At 36.7% G+C, this 19,804-nt stretch overlaps 1 protein-coding gene and 1 non-coding gene across 2 annotated transcripts in view; one reads left to right on the forward strand and one right to left on the reverse strand.

Annotated features, from left to right (window-relative positions):
- Positions 1-19,804, reverse strand: part of TSBP1 (testis expressed basic protein 1) — an 81,576-nt gene that overhangs the window by 46,301 nt on the left and 15,471 nt on the right. The window contains exons 11-12 of the mRNA XM_059401527.1: positions 2,791-2,817; positions 2,304-2,324 (exon numbers count right to left, since the gene is read on the reverse strand). Coding sequence (XP_059257510.1) covers positions 2,304-2,324; positions 2,791-2,817 — 48 coding nt within the window. The remainder of the gene's footprint in view (positions 1-2,303; positions 2,325-2,790; positions 2,818-19,804) is intronic.
- On the forward strand, positions 9,357-9,463 carry LOC132018837 (U6 spliceosomal RNA). The gene has a single exon (XR_009404617.1). It is a non-coding gene; the product is annotated as a U6 spliceosomal RNA (small nuclear RNA).

Consider the following 19,804-nt stretch of genomic DNA (forward strand, 5'->3'; position numbering starts at 1 on the left):
GTTATTATTTTCCTGTTTTTATTTCAAACTGTTAACTTCTTGAGTGCAGTGGCTTTTCCCCTACTATTATATTCTAAATGTCTAGAATAGGCACCCAGTATATTTTTGTTAAATGCATTAGTATCTCTGACGATTTAAAGTTTATTATTTTATTTCTTTCAGATTGTATTTCTTTGGGTTGAAATTCTTCAATTTGTCGGGGCTTGTGAAATGTCACTTTGGTGCTGGGTTTCTTCATGCATTTCATATATTTTTGGTGTCTCTTATTCCTTGAGAATGAGTTTTGTGGGTCATGTTTTATCCTGTGGATATTCCACTGCAGTTCCCTTCTTGTGGGGAGTTTTTGTGGTTTTCATTGCCTTAGCTAACAGGGTGCCGCATCACCAAACCAGATCTCAAGTGTTTTGGCTTGGGATCCTGTATAGCATGGATGGCACACTTCCAGCAGGGCTTTGAGCCCTGAGCAGATTAGGTCTGGTCCTGTGCAGGTGACTTTGTTTTCATGGCTAGGGCAGATATGTAGGGTATTTTCTGATCCCAGCTTTGCTCTGGAGTCTCAATTCCAATTCTTAACCATTCTGGGTTCTGAAATCATTCTACCCTCCAGCCCCTCTTTATTTATGCTTAAGCTTAGCTGTGTAATAATGATAATAATAATAATAATAATAATAATAAACAACAATGCAGGCAAAACCAAGCCAGCCAGAAAGAAGGTGGTGTATTCTCTAGTGCCTTTGGCATGTTTTTATCTCCTCCCAATCTCTTGAATCTTAGATTTTAAAATCTCTCCTTCCACCCTTTCTGGTACCTCCACTGAAAAGGACACTAAATTCTTCACTTTAGGTTCTGGATTATAATTTCCACCTGCGAAACCAATAGTGCCTTTTGCTAAACTCAGTTGTTCCCAATTATAGGGCTTATTCCCAAACATGAACATCTGCGGTTTCCAACCTCATCCTTGGGTCTGCTCCATTGACCCTTTTGACTCAGTATTTCATCTGGCAGTGAGATTACATAGCTGGTTAGTCTCCTTGTTCAGGATTCAGAAAGAACATGTAGAATGTCTACGTTAACTGTTCCAATTCTCCCTTCTAAGATACTAATCCTTGTGTCTTAACATTATTGCAATTGTTCAAAAGTTAGTATTATAAAATACAATCAGAATGTGTTTAGATGGAAATAGAGGGTTATATAAGCAAGTTTGCAATCTGTTAGAGAGATCCATGGTTTAAAAATTAGGACATTTTATCTAAAATCTGGATTAAGTGAGATGTTTTGACAACTCTACTTCTATATTCTTGCATGGAGAAATTGGCTAGACCTGAGCAGCAGCTACCCTCTTTAGACTATACATGATCTTTTTACTGTTTCTAGGTGATGTGCTTCACCTACTCATTTGTATTATCTTCCTGGGCTCCACTAGCATCTGAATTTTTAAAGTCTTAACCAGAACTTTGGGTTTTAATAGGAATGTAATTTAATTTCAATCTGAGGAACCCCAAAGGATATTGGTATTGCATAAAAATCTTTTGTAACATAGATACAAGGACCAGATTTGAATAATGGAAAATTTGAACATAGTGTGTAATGTGGTTTCATGAATTCTATGTTAAAGATCACCATTGTCAGTATTTGATCTGGTTTAAATAATGAATCACTGTTGCTGTTTCCTGGGAAATTGAGTTAGGAATGGAAATAATGGGAACTCTTGTAGTTATGGATCAAAAAGATTGTCTGGAAGTCTAATCTCGAAGACTTGGGTAATGTGAAAGCAAACAAATATGAGAAACACGAATCTCAATCTTTTGTACACTTTAGGAATAGAATATATCTTCTTGGGGAAAATCTCACATTTGACAGGCTGAGAAGCAAAGAACTTACTTGAGGTTCTCTGTGAAATCACTAAAAAATAAGCAAAAAGAAAGCCATGTAATTTTTCTTAAATAGAGTAAACATAGTATTATCTAACATTTTCCCCTGGTGTCTCTGAGAGGAGTACCTGGGTAGACTAAGAAGAAAGCATACTTTGAGGGAACACTCAAAATTCTTTCTCCAATTAAACATTACTTTGAACTTCCTGTTTTCTTTCAAAAATTTTGGCTACCTCTTTTATATTTTTCAGGATTTTTTTTTGTTGTTTTTGTTGACATATGCTACTTTACTTCTTTTCATCAGTATATTCTTAAATTATCTGTAACGTAGGGGAAGCTGTGTAGTAAGAAAGCAAGAGAGCAATAAGAAACTCAAATAACTTTAAGAGACTTTAAGACCTGAGAACCATAGTAGAGAAACAGAATACTTACTTATGGGAGGCGGGGGCACACCTAAAAAGAAAAATAGATATGTGAGTAATTATTTGAAAGAACAAGTTCCCTTCTAGGGAAGCATATTTGTGTGAGGAAGAAGTTTGGTAGTCACATGGCTCTTGGTTCCAACTATGGTTCAGTGAACTGTGTTCCTGGGCAAGTATGTGGCCTTGGTTTCTTAGCCCTTAAAAGAGTTAATTTACTCCAAGGATTAAATGGGATATAATGTAGTTAAAGCACGTGTATAGTTCTTATCACTGAAGAGATGCAAATTTAACAAATGTTTGAAATTAAATGGAAGTTTACTTCACTGAATGAACAGAAGTCAAAGTAATGTGAGAGCTGAGTCTCTGGCTGCTGCACAGGAGTTAGAAATGAGTAGGGCAGAAATAGTTCTATAGGCCATGTAGAGGACAACAACAATAGAAAATAGTAAAAAAAAAAAAAAAAAAAAAACACAAAAACCAAAACAGACTAAACTTACCTCTGGGCATTGAAGGTGGTGGACCAGCTGAAATACAAAGAAGTATTTTTGTAAGCCTTTTCCACTTTTTCTCCCCACTCTCGGTTTAGAGTTCTTTCTCATTAAGTCATTATAACAATAGGGAAAATGTTCCCTTTGGTCTTTATTTACTTTCAGTGTAAATGAGCAAGATTTGAACTTTCAAAAAACATTAATAAGCATGGAATTTGTCCATGGAACGGCTAGTGGTTAAGGAAATATGTAACCATGCGCAGAAATCCCAGCATAGCCAGGGAAAGAAGCTATAGGACGCCATGGTGGAAGAAACATGGAAGGACTTACTGAGGGCAGGTGGAACTGATCCAACTGGAAAACAGAACAGAGAAAATTGTTACCTCCATTTCCTTTCTTCCCCATTCAATTTGCTTTGTCCCTTGTAACAAGCTATTTTTAACCACTGGGAAGCCTTCATTTCTGATCTTCATTATATATGTAAATCATGCAATTTGACTTCTTCCATAAAATTATTTAAAAACTAGGAGAATTATCGGTAGTTTGAATACAGGATGTCTAAGAAATAGGAGCTTCAAGCCTCTAAAATCCCAAATGGTCGGGGAAATTGTCCTCAGATGTCTTGGAATTCAAATGTGGAAAAACAAACTGGATAGGTAGGGCAGGAGGTCCAAATGAAAAACCGTTTCAGAAACTTCTGATCCCCTCCTTTCTCTTCCATCATTTTTTCCTTTTCTGTAGGCAGCCTCTTGGTGGTCTCTGTAACTAAGCAAAACTTTTTTTCTCCCCTATTAATGTAAATCTGTACTGTTAGAACTTTCTTTAATCATGAATCACCCAGAGGGACTTTGATAATGAAATAGCAAGGAGCCGCAAAGTACCTCAAGCCCTTTGCACAACAACATGGTCAGATAAAGACTCTTGGACCCCACTAAAAGCCAGTTGAGTCCCTGGCAGAGAATTAAATGAATACGCAGACTTACTGTTCTTGTGACGAGTTGATCCTACTAAAAAATAAGCAGAGACATTTCTTATTGCCCCCTGCTCATTTACTCTCCTACTCATTTTTTCTATTTGGTAAATTTTCTAGTGATAAAACTTCTTGAAAAGTTTTTCTGATCAGGTGTATTTGAACTTTGCAGAAAACTTACAGTCAGCTGGTGAAATTCAGGTTAATGGAGAAGCAAACGCTAAGAAATTAAGTTTCAAGTTCGTGTACTAGAACTCGAATTTCAATAGACATTGCTGGACTTTGATTAAGTGAACAGCAAAGAAACAAACAAACAACTTACTAATTGCTCATATAGATGACCCAGCTGGAAAATAGAAATATCTCCTGAATTTGTTTTCCCTGTTCATTTTTTTTTCTTCTGTATGGAAAGTCCCTCCCAATCTTTAGAAACATGGAGAAACTTTTTTCTCTGCTCTTTAATTTTTTATGTGACTCTGTGAACATTTTAGAAACTTATTAATAACCTAGTGGAATTCTGGGTAATGGGAAAATAAGGGTAAAGGAAATAGGAGCCTTAAGCTATGGCTATCTCAATATGGATGGATAATTTTTGTTTAAGTAGATCTGTTAGACAGTGCTGGAGATAATTGAGTTCCATCATGAAGGGAGACAGTGAAACTTACAAGAGGATCCTGTAGCTGAAAAACAAAAAGAGAAGTCAGTGTAGAAAACTGGTGAAAAGAGGAGTTAATTTTCCTTCTCGTTTTCTGAGAGGGAGTATCAGAAATGTTCATGGAGGGACCATCTAACCCTTATAGATGTTGTGTACTGTACTGGAGAACCCAGCTGCCATCATGCCTTGGGTGATTCTGCCTCCTGCTTAGTCTGAGAGGCTTCAGGAAAGAGAGTTATCTCTTCCCTTTTTGCAGTGAGTGGTAAATGTTTCAAATCCTACAGGAGATTGGTAATTTAAACTGTGCTGCTTTTACTTTCCTACTCCCTGTTTCTGCCACTCTGTGCAAGCTTTCATTCATTCATAGAAATGTCCTCCCCCACCCTTGTTGACAATAGTTTCCTCTGATATGTTTATGTAATATAGTATATCTATATATAGATATGTAATATAGTATATCTATCTATATATCTAAGTTTTTTGGGTTATTAAGGGGGTTTGTATTCCTCTTCACTCATTCATTCCTTGGGTGGGGATGCAGGCAGATAGTGGAATAAGCAAGAGGCGGAGAAACATGAATATCTATACCCACAAGACAGAAGCAAAGGATTACAGACTCTGCAGGAAGCCAAAGGCAACTACTGTATAAGAACAAGTGTGGAACTTACTAGTCATTTCTGAAGTTTCACCTGGTGGAAAAATGGAAGGGAAAGAAAGGGAGAAATCAGTGTGTATAGAAGGAAGAAAACTCAGTTCTTCCATGATGGGGTTGAAAGGGTAACCACAGGGAGGATGCAGGGAACTCTAAAACCTTCCTGTTAGATCAGTGCATCATCTGGTCTTAAGCTCCTACCCCCATGCTTCACATCCTCAGGTCTTTTGCTGGTCTGGGACAGGAATATGGCTGTCCTCCTTCCTTTCCATCCCTTTTCAGGGCGCTTAAACTCCATGGCACTAGAGGTTAACCAAATCGTCCTCTCTTATTCATGACTTATTTTGAAAGTCATTTATTCTTTCCATCTTATTATTTTTATCATGTTCAGTTAGCCAGCCTATAGCACTTCATAAGTTTTTTGATGTAGTGTTCATGACTTCATCCCAAAGACTCAGCTCGGCTTCTGATACAAGAGCTCAGCTAGTTGAAGGAATGTTTGAGTATATCTGACTTGCCTTCTGATAATGTCCTCTTGTTTGGCTTAAACTTTGGAATGCTATTTCATAATTTCCAGACTCAGAATTTACAATGACTTGAGTTTGGTTTATTTTGACACCCTCGAGTTTGACATTGGTTTTGCCCTACCTAGTCACAATATTAGCTTACCCTTCACTCTCTTTCATTTATAGTTTGTAGTTGTCTGATGTATCTGGCAGTTTCTATAATTGCAGCCCACCTACCATAATATCCTGTTCACTGAAGGGGTGTGTGTGTGTGTGTGTGCTGGTGTTGGTGTTTGGGACATGGGACAGGATAGGACATGAAGAAAGAGAAGGTATTGGGAGAAAAGATTGGGGAATTCTGTGCAGACTAGAACCTTAGTATTATTCTTTGGTGCACTTTTCCCAGGACACTTGGAAGAAAACTGATAAGACCTCAGTCTATTTAAATTTGATTGTTTTTCTATTCTTTTATATTTCTTTTAAAATTTGCTTCCTTTTTTAAAAATTTTCTTTATATTGTCTCTGTTGTCTTTGAAGAGGCCCTTTATGAACAACAAATTATTTCAGAAGTAAAAAGATACCATTATTCTTTCTCTGTTACTTTAGAAAATTCTGTATTATTATAGAAGCCATTATGACCATTCCTGGGGACATTTTCTTACTTTTTTTTCTTAAGAAATAACTTTAGGGAATTCTCAGCAAATGAAACTGAGATGCATGAAAACGTGTCTAAAACCACTGTCCTTATGGTAATAGATACATTTGGGACAGGGGACAAGTCCTCTATACAGTGTAGAAGATCAAAGAAAACACCAGAGGAAAAAGATAGATAAGAGACTTACCACTGGGCCCAGTATATTGCACTAAAAATAGAAACAAACAAATTATTGTGATTGTTGAACATGATAAACACACATACCACTGTTTTCCAAAGGAGAACAGTTAAATACCTTGCCAGAATTACTAAATCCCAGTCACCAGGATTAAATATTTTTACTGGACTGTGTCCTCACCATAAGAATCAGATCTTTCCCTAGGAGACTTGTAACCCTGTTGTAGTTAGAGGGAGAAACATTTCATGCTTGCCTTTAACTATTACAGGTGTTTGAAGTGTAATCTTTGTATTACTTTCCCTTCATTTTCCTCATCTTTTTTCTCTCATGTCACTGTTTTTCACTCTCTTGGCCTTCCTTCTTTTGTCTTCTTTCTCATTTTTATGTCTTCCCCCAGATTCTCTCTATTGCATCTTTGCTTTGGAACATTCTTCTAATGTATACTGACAAACTACCATAATTTTTTTTAAGATTTTATTTATTTATTTAACAGAGATCACAAGTAGGCAGAGAGGTAGGCAGAGAGAGAGAGAGAGAGAGAGAGAGAGGATGAAACAGGCTTCCTGCCAAGCAGAGAGCCTGATGTGAGGCTTGATGCCAGGACCCTGGGTTCATGACCTGGGCTGAAGGCAGAGGCTTTAACCCACTGAGCCACCCAGGCGCCCCTACCATAATTATTATTAGAAAAATGTTATGCTGCCTTTTATGAATTTGAGTAATATATATGAGTTGATGTATATATAGGAAACTTACCAATAGGTCCTGGAGTTTGCACTAAAAAGAAATCAAGATTGGGATATTAGTATGACTGTTTGTATGAAGAATAAACTTTTCATTAATTTTATTCTAGGGTGAGGCTTTGGGAGGTCGAGAAGAAGTGATAATAGTAATAACATTAGGGAGAACTAATCCAAGTATGATAAATACATAGCAAAAGAGATATTTAGCATATATTACAACTCAACCTGAGACGAGGATCTCTCTAGAATCACTGTCAACCTAGGAAAGGCTAGAGACATTAAAGATATAAACTTTGTCTTTTTCTTTATATTTTCTTTCCTGTCAGTAACAAAAGATGGTGCTCTTTTAAAGGATCACCCTGTACTAAAATATTTCTATTTCCTATTTCTATATGCTCTAGGGTAGCCATGAAGGTAGGATGTAGGATATAGTCTTCTCAGTTTCCAGTTTACTGACTACTGCTTTGATTGGCTTGTATCTCTGGGGAAAAGTCAACAAAACCTTCAGTTTTCAATGAGAATTTGGCCAACATGGATGGAACTAGAGCGTATCATGCTTAGCGAAATAAGTCAGGCAGAGAAAGACAACTATCATATGATCTCCCTGATATGAGGAAGTGGTGATGCAACATGATTTTCTAGTTCTGACTAAACCTGCTATCTTACTTGACAACATTCCTTTAATTTACGAATGATCCTTGGGGCACCTGGGTAGTTCAGTCAGTTAAGCATCTGACTCTTGATTTCAGTTTTGATCATGACATCTGGATCACGAAATCGAGCCCCACATTGTGCTCCATGCTCAGAACACAGACTTGTTAAGACTCTCTCTTTCCCTCCCATCTCCCTCAATCACTCTCTCTCTAAAATAAATAAATAAACAAATAATAAATAATAAAAATTTTTAAAAATGTAAGGAAGAATGATTCTTGTTGATAAATTGCATGTTAACTGGGAGAACTATAAATACCCTTCAGAAAGCCTTATTTTTGGGCTTCCCTAAGTGTAGTGACCATGTATTTGATCATGTTCCTTATAGAATCCCTGCAGGTTATGTTGTGGAGTTCTTATAGGTTATTTTGGTTCTTGGGCTTCTAATTCCAAGCAACTCCTATGGGAGGCAATGGGTGCTTGGGTGGCGATGCAGACACTTGCATAGACCACATCAAGGACTACTGTCACAGACAAGAGGTGGTTGATGCTTCCCTAGTGGCAAGCTGTGTTTCCTTCTTTAAGTCCCACTGAGTAGCCTGGCGAAAGCTGGGATCATTATGTGAGTCTGTATGGTTAACTGAGTCTAAAAAGACCACCCCGCCTTTCAGTGGGCATTACATTATCTTTCTTCTCCATAGCTCCTTGCTTCATGGCACTCATCATGGGAAATATCCCAGTTCTAACCCATAAGTCCCCAACCTTTAGCTCTGAACTTTTTTTTTTTTTTTCCGTGTAAAAAAGCTAGAAGGTAGATTACCGGTTGTGGATATTGTAGGCCATGAGTTGTAGACAAGCCAGAAATTTAGGTATTTTGCAAAAGTAATTTAATATTTGCTTGACTGTATCTATTTTTAAAAAATGCCCTTGATCCTGGATTAGATTTCTTAGGACATTTACCCTCTGGTATAAGCCACTAAAAATTTAGACAGATAATCATTTCAAATATTATTTTGTTTTCTTTGTTTTCCTGTATGTCTTACCCATTTCTTTTTTAACTTGTGACTCTTTGTAGACTTCTTTCATAGCTTTATTTATATTCATTTATTCTTTTTTCTTCTCCTGCCTCCAACTCAATCTCCTGCCTTCAACTTCCTTCCTACTTTGTTCCTTTTAAATTTCTCTCGATTTTTCTCTTTTTAACATATACCTTTATTCTGTTATTCCTTGTATTGCATCTTCTCTCACTTTCTCTCCCCATAGGCATTTTTGTCCACTATTTTTAATATTCTAAGTGCAAGTGCATTGTATTTCTAACTAAAACCCTTTTGAACACTCAAAATGGTAGTGGAAAGAACTCAAGAGTTAGCATAACTTTAGTTCTAACTTCATTAATCATCTTACTTCCCTATTTTTTGAGGAATGACTTCTGAATTTCAACTTTTTCATCTCTCAAGATGGGTATAATACCCACTTACCTACCACCATTGAAATACTATGTAAAGCCAACAAAATAATGCATGGGAGAATTAGAAAAATGGTAAACCATTACAGGAATCATATAGGGAGTGTTCACTTCAGCAGCACATATACTAAAATTGGAACAATACAGAGAAGATTAGCGTGGCCCATGTGCAAGGATGACATGCAGATTCATGAAGGAATCACACCAAGAGTGACTAGGTACAGATACAGGACTTACATTCATTCTGTCAGGCAAATATTTTTTTAGGTTTCTAATTTCACAAATTCCTATTTTTTTTTTTTTTTTTTTTTTTTTAGGAATCCGATAACCTAGTGTGTGAAGCAATAACTATTTGCTCTTAGTTTGTAAATATGTAATTATGGACAACTATATCTTGGAACCTAACCATTATTTCTAATGTTTCCATGGAAAAATGCAATAGGACAAGTTGCTAAAAGTTGGCAAAAATAAAACCTAACTATAGTGGACAGAATTTTTCATAGAAATTAGATAGTAAGAAAAACATAATCTAATAAATTAATCTAAGAACATAATCTAATAAAAATTATTTTCAAGGAAAGCAAGAAGTTTAGGTGTAATGTTCCAAATCTTTATTACATGTTGGTTCTAGAAAGCTAGATTATAGAATTTAGAAAAGACCTCTCCTAGTGGGGGGTTATTTTTTCACTTCGTATTTCAGCTTCATTGTATCTTTTTGTTGCAGAACCTGGGGGAATCTACCCTCTAAGAATTCTGAGTGGGATAATGAGACAGTGGAAAAATCTGATCTTGGAGTCCATAGGCATGAATCATTTGAAATAAAAATCAACTGAGCATTAGATGACTTACCAATGGTTTTTTGAGAGAGCTCTAGAAAAACAAACAAAAGGAAAGAGAAAAGAAATCAGTAGCTGCTCTCTGGTTCTGGAGCCCATAGTTCTCATTTGCATGCTTTCCTGGTGAGAATCTGTGCCATTAAACTTGGGCTCAGCTACAATGGGGTAGTAGGGATGTTGACTTTCTTCATGGATGCTAATACATATAAAGGCTTCCTTATCTAATGGATTCACTGAGAGGCTAAGTAGCAAAGGTACTAAATAGAAGTCACGCTTTTGGCCCATATAAACCCCGCAGAGGGTTGGAAAAATCCTTCTACATTTAAACTTAATTTTCTTCCTTTCCCCTATAATTTCACTTGTGTCTATCTCATTCTGTTTTTAAAAGTCCTTCATGTGATGTTGATAAGCCACTGGAAACTTTCAAGAGTTCATCTTCCACTTTATAGTTTGTGTTTGGTACTGGAATGTACATCCACATTATCATTAATGATTTACTGAAATGGTAGATAGAAGACAACAAAAAGACCAAGAAAATGTGGACCCCAAACCCCTGAAATCCCAACATAGAATCCAGGGAAAGGTCCCTAAGACACTAAACTAAATTAAAATTCTCTACAGTGAAGAATCAGGCAGTAAACTTACTGATAGGTCCCGTAGCTCCTGCTGAGAAACAGAAAGGGAAAGAGAGAAAGAGAAGAGGAGGGAGAGGGAGATAATCAGTATGCTTTATCACTCTGAGGGAAATAGCCATTCTTTAACCCTTATTCTAGAGGGAGTGTCGTAAGTAGAAATCCTAGGAACATCAAGGGTTGTTTGCATGGCAATCCTCAGGCAGGCTCCATGTTGTACAATATAGGGGACTTCCAGGAATGGGACCTCCCCTTGTTTACAGTAATATTTGCAACCTTTAGAGGATTGCAATAAAGTTATTCCATACTAATTCATAATGTCTCCTTTAAAAATTTCCCTCTCTCTTTTTTCTCTCATTCCATTAAGATCTCACTGTTATTTGAAAAGCAAACCTTCCTTTGCTGACAGGGCATTGTGACTGCTGTTAAGAGGATCCTTTTCTTTTCTATTTTCTTATGCTAGCCCATGGGCTTTGTAGTCTTTCTACTTCATGCATGGCTTCTTTGGAAACTGTGTAATAGGAATACTAGAGAAGTTGAGAAACATGGCGTCAAGAAAGCAGGGCAGATCAGTACTTAAGATTTTATGGGTGAGAAATTAAAGGAACCAGAGTGCAGAAGCAAATTTGATACTTACGAATTGGTGCTGTGAATTGCACTAAAATACAAAGAAGAGGAAAATCAGCAGGTTTGACATTATGAATGCTCATGCCACCAATATTTTTTAAAGAAACTGTGAAGCAGCTGAACCAGAGGGAGCATTACTACTGCAATTCAGTAGATAATTTTAACAAAGAAGCCCCATAGCCTTCCCTCCAGATTAAGTCATTTGGCATTCATCTTAAATGAGAAAACTATGGCAGAGGTGAACATATAAAACTGGGGTTAAAGGTTGTAAATCTTTCCTTCACTTTCATTCCTCCTTCCTTTCTCTGTCTGCCCACCCAACACTCGGCTCTCTCAAAGGACTAACATTCCTGGGGTAAGTGGGATGTCAGTTCTGTATTTTTTTTTTCCCATTACCACCTCCTCTTTTGTCTTTATCATGCTTATTCTTTTCCTCCTCCTAGAACCACCTGTTCTGGGAGTGCTTCCTCAGTTTAAGGAAGTCCACAAATAGTTATTTTAATTATTTTCATAATAATAATAGGATGTTTCCTCTGGTTTTAAATATTTATTTGTATTTCATATTATTTTAAATATGAATGATTTTACTTTCCCTTGTCTTAAACTCAGTGACAGTTCAGGGTAGTTTGTTTTTTTGTTTTTTGTTTTCTGATGTCTTCAGCATCAGGAGGGGTCAGTAATTTAAATGTAATCATGCAGTCAATTAGTATGAGTAAGAAAGCCTGGATATAGAAAGAGCTCCTGTAAGGAGAAGTCCCATAGTTCACAGAAGACCAACGAGTGTTAGAGTTAAGAAACAGAAAAAGAACTCACTTATGGGTCCAATGGTTCCAGCTAATATATGAGAAAAATAAGACAGACTAATTAGAATTGTTCTTTGGCACAGAAAATTTAGTTTGCACTGAAATTATTCTTGGGAGAACATCATAAATGCAGACACAGGGAACAAAATTTCTATTTCAGAAGAATAATAAATACATTTTTTCTTCATTTTCCACCATGGACGATCCCTGTAACACTGGTATCTGACAGCTGGAGTTGCAGGGATGCAGTGCTCAGGGTGCCTTTCCTGATGGATCACTGAAACTCAGTAGATTCCACAAGCCATTGATTTTTTTCAAGCTGGGCTAATTTGAACTAATTTAGCCAGAACCTATGGCCTCATCTTCTGAAGGAGACAGTGGGAATTTCTGTCTCCTGTGGGTGACCTCAGCTCCCTTATTAGAGTAATTTGGCCTGCAATATCTGAGCACAAAAGGGAATAGGAACTCTCAGATGGCTCAAGACTTTCATAGGTGCAGTAGGCTGGTAAAGAGCTTGAGGCTTGACCCACATGATTACCAATAACAGCCTTCTTTACAAACACCATACATACAGACACCTCTTTGTACCTCTAGGGCTACATGTGCTTTAGTGACACTTCCCCAGTGTTTATTCTTGATTGACTTTATTTTAATCAGGTTTCATGTGTATAAATGCTCCAGGAAGAGCAGACTCAGCGTGTGATTTGTCATGAGCTCTAATCCTCAAATTATTCTTCTTCCTTTAGTGTTGCCTGTGCCCTAGGAACATCCTCAGAAGTGATGGATAGAAATACGTTAATAAATGAATGAACCCTTGATGAGTTTCATTTTTCTTGTCATCGACTTTAAAGTTATTCTTGCTATGGAGAATCTGAAGGGATGGAAGACCTAGTTAAACTTGGATCTAGTGCACTCAAATTTTTATTCCTTTTCTAGCTATAAGGGATTGAAACTCTGTTAGTAATGGTTCTAAGGCACCTGGGGATTTTCTTAAAAATGCAGATTCTGATTTAGTGGGTCTTAGGTGGAGATGCTTCACTGCCAAGAAACTCCAAGGTGAGGCTAATGCAGATAGATCCTTGGGCCCAATTTAAGCAACAGGCCATTAAGTGACTGGTAAAATCTCAGAACATGTATAGGACACTGTTTACATTTATGACTTTTTTTTTCCTTTTCTGTGTCAACTGTCTCTCACCCATCCCTCATTCCCAGTGCTTCTGCCAGAGATGTTTGTTGTAATGTCATTAAGATGCTACTGGGACACTTCTTCCAGACTTATTCTTTGTTGACAGTGGGGGACCCTCAGTCAGTCAGAGCTGGGACTTGCTGCTCTCTTCCTCTGAGTGTGACTGGGATTTCTAGCAAGGGACCGTACTACCTTCCTAACACTTTTATTCTTAACATGTTTCCCTTGCCAATTGAGTCTCAAGATTTTGAGAAATTTAAAAGTACTATTACTAGTACTACTAGTACTACTACTAGTAGTAGTACTCAGTAATAGTACTCAGTAATAGTACTAGTACTATAGTACTAGTAATATATATTACTATAATATAGTAATAGTACTAGTAATAGTACTAATAGTACTAGTACTGAGGAAGTACTATTACTTCTTCAGAAGGCTCCCAGCTTATTAAAATAAGAATAGGGGATAAAGAAGGAGAAAAGAATTGACAATTTGTGCAGGAGGAAATAAAAACATCCATGAGTAGCAGAGTCTTACATATTCTAACAAAGCACATGGGAATTAAAGCATAGAAAAGGAACTCACTTATAGGTCCTGCTGAACCTGCTAAAATACAAACATAAAGAGGTAAGTCTGGAGAGGACATGACTGAAAGATGTACATTTCAGGGAACTTCAGGTCAAGCATTTACTACATTATTATATTTAGGTGGAAAGCAGGAGGAAGTAAGTCTGGCTTACATCCTCCCCCCCCTTTTTTTTTTCTTAAAGAGACTCTTAAAATCATATTTCCTACAATTATTGTTCTTGTTCTCAATTTTTACTATCTTCCTATTATCAAATCCTTCTAAAATTTTCTGTTTGTTTTTGGTAAAGAACTTCATCCAACCACAGAATTTTTCCTTTCACCTATGAATTAATTTTATTAGCAGAGTTTCCACTTTACTAAATAAGAAAATTGTCACTTAGAGGGATCTTGAAATCATCCTCAAGTTCCTCACACTGGTAAAGGAAAAGGAGAACAGTAAAATAGTGAGATGTCTCCTTTCCTCCTCCTTTATGTGCCTACTTAACCTCGCTCCAGCCCCCCCACCCAATAGTAGGCACTTTGTAGAAGACCAAACAAAAATAAAAACAAAACAAAAGAAGAAACAAAACAAACAAACAAACAAACAAAAAACTGGAGTTAAAAAATAAGAGAAACTTACATAAAGGTTCTGGAGTTACTTTGAGGGTTTTTGCATCACCTGTGATGAAAAATGACGAGAACTATGAGAGATAAAATTTGTTTAAACAAACAAACAAAGACAAGTATAATGTCATCCTGATTTAGACTTTCAGAGAGCATGAAGTGTAGGCAATCCTACTCCTTCCTGCCCACATGTGTGGTACAAATAGTCTTGAGATTAAGGATCCAAGACTAGGGGCATTTGGGTGGTTCAGACGGTTAAGCATCTCTTAATTTGGCTCAGGTCATGTTCTCAGGATAATGAGATCAAGCCCTGTGATGGGGTCAGTGTGGAGCCTGCTTAAGATTCTCTCACCTTCTCCTTCTGCCCCTCCCCATTCTCTCCAGCACAATCATCTCTTTCTTAAATAAATAAATAAACATCCAAGACCAGAGAGTCCCAGCTTCACTTCTCTCTAGTTTTATGACTACATAAGTCACTAAACTCTCAAAACATTACTTTCTTTATCTTTAAAATGGGAATTATATCTCCTTTCTTAGAGGCATGGCTACGGTGAAAAATCAAAAATAATAATGGATAGAAAAGCTGATAAATTCTTTCAGAATTGTTATGGAAAGAACTATTCAGTGACTACAAAGGAATGAAACTCTTATGAAAAATAGGAAGCTTTCATTGTGTTTAAAGTCTTCAGCTTTAGCTTACTTCTTCTCTGTTTTCTCTATTTTCCCCTTACACCTTTTATTGTCATTTGGAAAGTTCTGAATGCCCGTGACAGGGCATTTTCATGAGCACTTCATTGTGTTGTTTTGGTTTGCTGATCTGTGTGATTTCACTCTTTAAAAAAAAAATCCCTTTTATTCCTTGGTTACCTCAGTACCTTAGTTATACCCATTGATGTTCCAGTGAGATTGGCAGCAGTGGAGAACCATGGTTTCTTCCTTGAGAGGAACCAATCTTACATTAAGATGTCAAGACCTCTTTACTGAAACAAGTTTATGTATGTGATGAATTAATTTTCCCATGGAATTTCAAAGGTTTTATTTATGTGTGAAATTATGATTTGAAGTTTTAGAACCTACTTTGGTCTTCCATTTTCCTGTTCTGGAAATTTTTGCTGAAATTCTTCCTCCTTATTGTTTTCTTCTCCATTCTTTCTTATTTTCCCTATTCAAATCTTTTTTCCTTATGTAGCTTTATTTCTCTACTGAATGTTGTTTAAGGGCCGACGTATTATTTTAAAAAATTATATTTAGTAAGAAAGCTTTTAGGCAGTTAAAAATTTGCAGCTTATTTCTCTTAAAATTATTTTGTTTTTACTTGTATATTTATGACTCCATTTTTGTTTGCCAGTTTGTTGAGTTTAGGGGGAAATAGTAGCTTTTCACAGAAATGTTAAGATCTCAGCATTTGGGAAGAGATTCTGCCTTTTCTAGGTGCTATAGACTAAGGTAACATACTGCTACTTCCACTACCAAATAAAGATAATTTATAAAAGATAGCACCCATATACTTAGGATTTAAGAACATTGACCCATATTAGGCATGATAAATATATTTGAGTTAATAGATTAAATCTGATCAATTAGTAGCATTGATTAGTAGCATCCCAGGACATGAAAAAAATTTTAGATTGTATGTGGGCTGAGCAGGAAAGAGAACTATGATCACCCACTGGTACCTGCCACAGGCAAAGGTATACAGAGAGGAACATATATCATATATTTTTGGAAATTTTTGAACTTAGAATTTTGTAGTCTTGTCCAATTGAAGACAAATGCATGACAGTGAAATGTTTCCACTTACTTTCAAAGTGAAGAAGCAGATAAAAATCTTAATTATAAGACTTGAATATCCTGCCAAAACACTTAAGTATTATGTATGTTTAGATTAAGGGCATAGCTTCTGTGGACAGTCTGCCTAATGAGAATATCAGAATTAGTTATCTTAGACAGTGCCAAATTTTCCACTCTAAATGGAAATCCTGGTTGTCTGTGTGGGGGTCACATGACCAATTGCATCAGCAAGTCTTATGAGTTGTGAATCTGTCAGTTTAAGGGGATAGTGGGGAAGTTGGTTCTTGAAAAGTGCACACTCTATCTAGAAGCATTCACATTCAGAATTTAAAATAATGTGATGCTAGTCAACCAGAACACATGTATAGGTGGCACTGGGCTAGTGGTTGCCAATTTGGGAGCTCTACTTTGGAAAAGGAAGGGTTTAAGTGAGTACCTTACATATTTCAACAATAGTAGAGTGTGAGATTCACATCACCACAGATTGTGGCCTGGATCAAGATAGACCAAATAATTTCCTTTGTTTCACTAATTTAATCATAGGTGTTGGTTGGGTCACATTAAATTAAAACCTGTAATTCACAAACTTATTCAGGTTGTGAAGCACCTGGAAGTTGTGATATTTTAGGAAAATCATGAAATCAAGATTTTTGAGCAAGAAGTAATTTTACTTATTGTGACCAAAAATATTCAATATGAAAAATTTTGTCAGAAGCATATAGCTTAGAAGAAAAAAAATCTGTCAACCAGGATTATCTCTTTTTAAATTTTTAAAATTTTTTGTGTCACTTTCCCTAATTCCTTACTTTTCTGCCCTTCATTCCTCTCTCTGTCTTCCCTTTGTTTAGAAAATGTATTCATTTGCTTTGGCAATAAATGGGAATCAGTTCCAGTACACTGATTTAAGCCTTATCACCTCAATATTCTTCTTTCTCCATTCATGTATTCTATATTCTCTCACTTTTCTCTTCTTTTCTGTTAGTTTTTCTATTGGTAGTTGAAATTGTAACAGTTTAATGAGAAATTAAATAACTTGCCTTTGTTCAAAGAACCAGTAAATAGGGAGCTGGCATACAACTCTAGGCAGCCTGGCTCCAGAACCCTCATCTGTAACAGTCTCCCTGTATATTTATAATACATTAGTTAACAACTAAACTTATTTTTAAAGTGGTTTTTAATAGTTCTTATTATGCCACTCTCAATTCATGGAGAAATAATGCATATTTTCAATAATGGGGTGAGCAGTAACTTATTCCCAAGGCCACGGCCAAAGTAAATAGCATAATTTCCTTCTTTGTGGGGGTGGGGGGGTAATGTAGTTAGAAAGGGACACAGAATCCAGGGAGGGCCTGTTGGGATGGAAGAAAATCAAATTTGCTCTAAGAGTGAGAGGGAGTTAATGGAAAAGTACAAGGATACAGAAAAGAGAAGTTATGGCTGCTGGGAGTAGAGGTCCCATGACATAACACGAGTACAGGAATTTGCTTGAAAGCAAGAAGGGGTGTGTCATTGCTTGGGGAGAAAGGTGAGACAGGTGAGCATGGTGCAGGTAAGATAACTAATGAAGGAGAAGGTGGAGAATGATGAACCTCAAGTGCTCTCTCTCTGACATAGCATATCTTCCCAGATAAGACAAGATATCCTCTGCCTAGTGTGGGAGCTCTATAATAACAGATTTTGAAAGAAGAAGAAAAACTTACTCATGGATCCTTGCAGTAATACTAAAGAGCAATAACAAATATTCAAATCAGTTTAGAGTTAATGCTTTAAATAATCCATCCATTTCCCAGAAGTCTTTACAGAAACTGTACTCTCCATTCCCCAGTAGGCACATGGATTACCACCCATGGATCTTGAATCTTCCTCCCCCTTGGACACTACCCAGGAGTGAAAATCTCAGGGAAGTCTCCAGGTTTACTGTATTTTCAATATTCTGATTTCATCTAGCACCTTTCCTTTCCCCTGTTTTCCACTCCTCCCTCTTTCTTTCTTTCCTCTTTGGAGAATCTCCTCTCCATGAAGTAATAGCTTCAAGAACTGAAAAAAGACAATGTTACAAACGTTCCAATTTTATAACAAAAGAAGACCAAGGTGTAGAGAGTCTGTGCCTGAGTATGTGAAAAAAGTGTATGTAGTTTTCACCTCCAATTTTTCTGATTCAAAGTTCAATGCGCTTTCCTCTGTACTGCATGGAGTTTTCTCTTTCTGGAATATTCCTTTAAAAAGTAAATTAACTTCTTATTATATATTGACTCTCTCTCTCTCGTTCTTTTTATTACTCTCTGGAGTGTTCCTCTTATTAAAAAACAAAAACAAAACCCTAAATAATAGGGAATGTTTCTGGAACTTTCAGTATTAAATCATGACAGTACTAGTGATATGTAAACTACTATAGCATGAACCCCACTATATTCAGTGGCAGAAGGCTGAGCATTTGTCTTATTTGCCTTATGGTAGAGATTAAATTCCTGTGTGAAGATTGATCTTAGATCATTTCCATCATCTTTTTTGGAAACTTATTTAACCAATCTCTAAAAAGACAAGATTTAACAACGCTCTGTTAGGTTCAACTTTTAATGACTCATTTAGTCTAAATCCACAGACTGAGGTCCTGTGTTCCTGGGCTTTTTAGCCTTACCTAATCAAATCTAGGATAATGGGGAAGCAAAAAGACTGACATTCTAAGTTTAGGACCTGCCTGGGAAGGGGAAGACAGGGAGAACAAGATCCCCAGATATCAAGGATTCATGCCAGAGAAACAGTCAGAAGCATGCTCAGTTCCCTTGTAAACTGTGCTAAATGGACACACAGGTAAATGATGAGGTCAGCTGTTTAAAGTCATCAGAGTTAAACCCCTTTGACGAGAAGCTTCAGGAAGAAGCTCTCCACTCCCTTCCCCTATGATTTGGTCACAGAGAGTGGAAAGATCCTGTGCTTTGGTGCCGTGACAGAGGCCCAGAGGCCAGACAAAGGACTGGGGATGAACAGGGAGGTCATTTATGTCTTCTTTGTAAAGGCTGAAACTCTGTAGGGAACGTGGAAGACGTTAAGTCTTGGTTAAACTTTCTTTAGTTGTCCTATGTACTCCTTTCTTTTCACCTCTTGCTTACTCATGTGTGTCTTTCCTGAATTGAGAAATAGAAAGGGACTTAAATATTCTGGAGTTGACACTGAGGAATAATAGCAAAAATCCACAAGAGTTTGGATGAACAGTGTAAAAAGCTTATGATTCTCATGGAACTCTTTTTAGAGAGGGAGTCCAGATTAGTCTTCATGAGATACATACAGTGGGTGTTCAGATGCTAGAACACTTGGATTTTAATTCTAATTCCTCTACTTACTACCTGTGTGACCTTGCACAAGTCATTTAATTTTTTGTGTCTTTTTTTTTATTTTTTTTTAATTTTTTATAAACATATATTTTTATCCCCAGGGGTACAGGTCTGTGAATCACCAGGTTTACACACTTCACAGCACTCACCAAA

This window comes from Mustela nigripes, chromosome 5 (assembly GCF_022355385.1).
Source record: "Mustela nigripes isolate SB6536 chromosome 5, MUSNIG.SB6536, whole genome shotgun sequence".
Taxonomy (NCBI): domain Eukaryota; kingdom Metazoa; phylum Chordata; class Mammalia; order Carnivora; family Mustelidae; genus Mustela; species Mustela nigripes.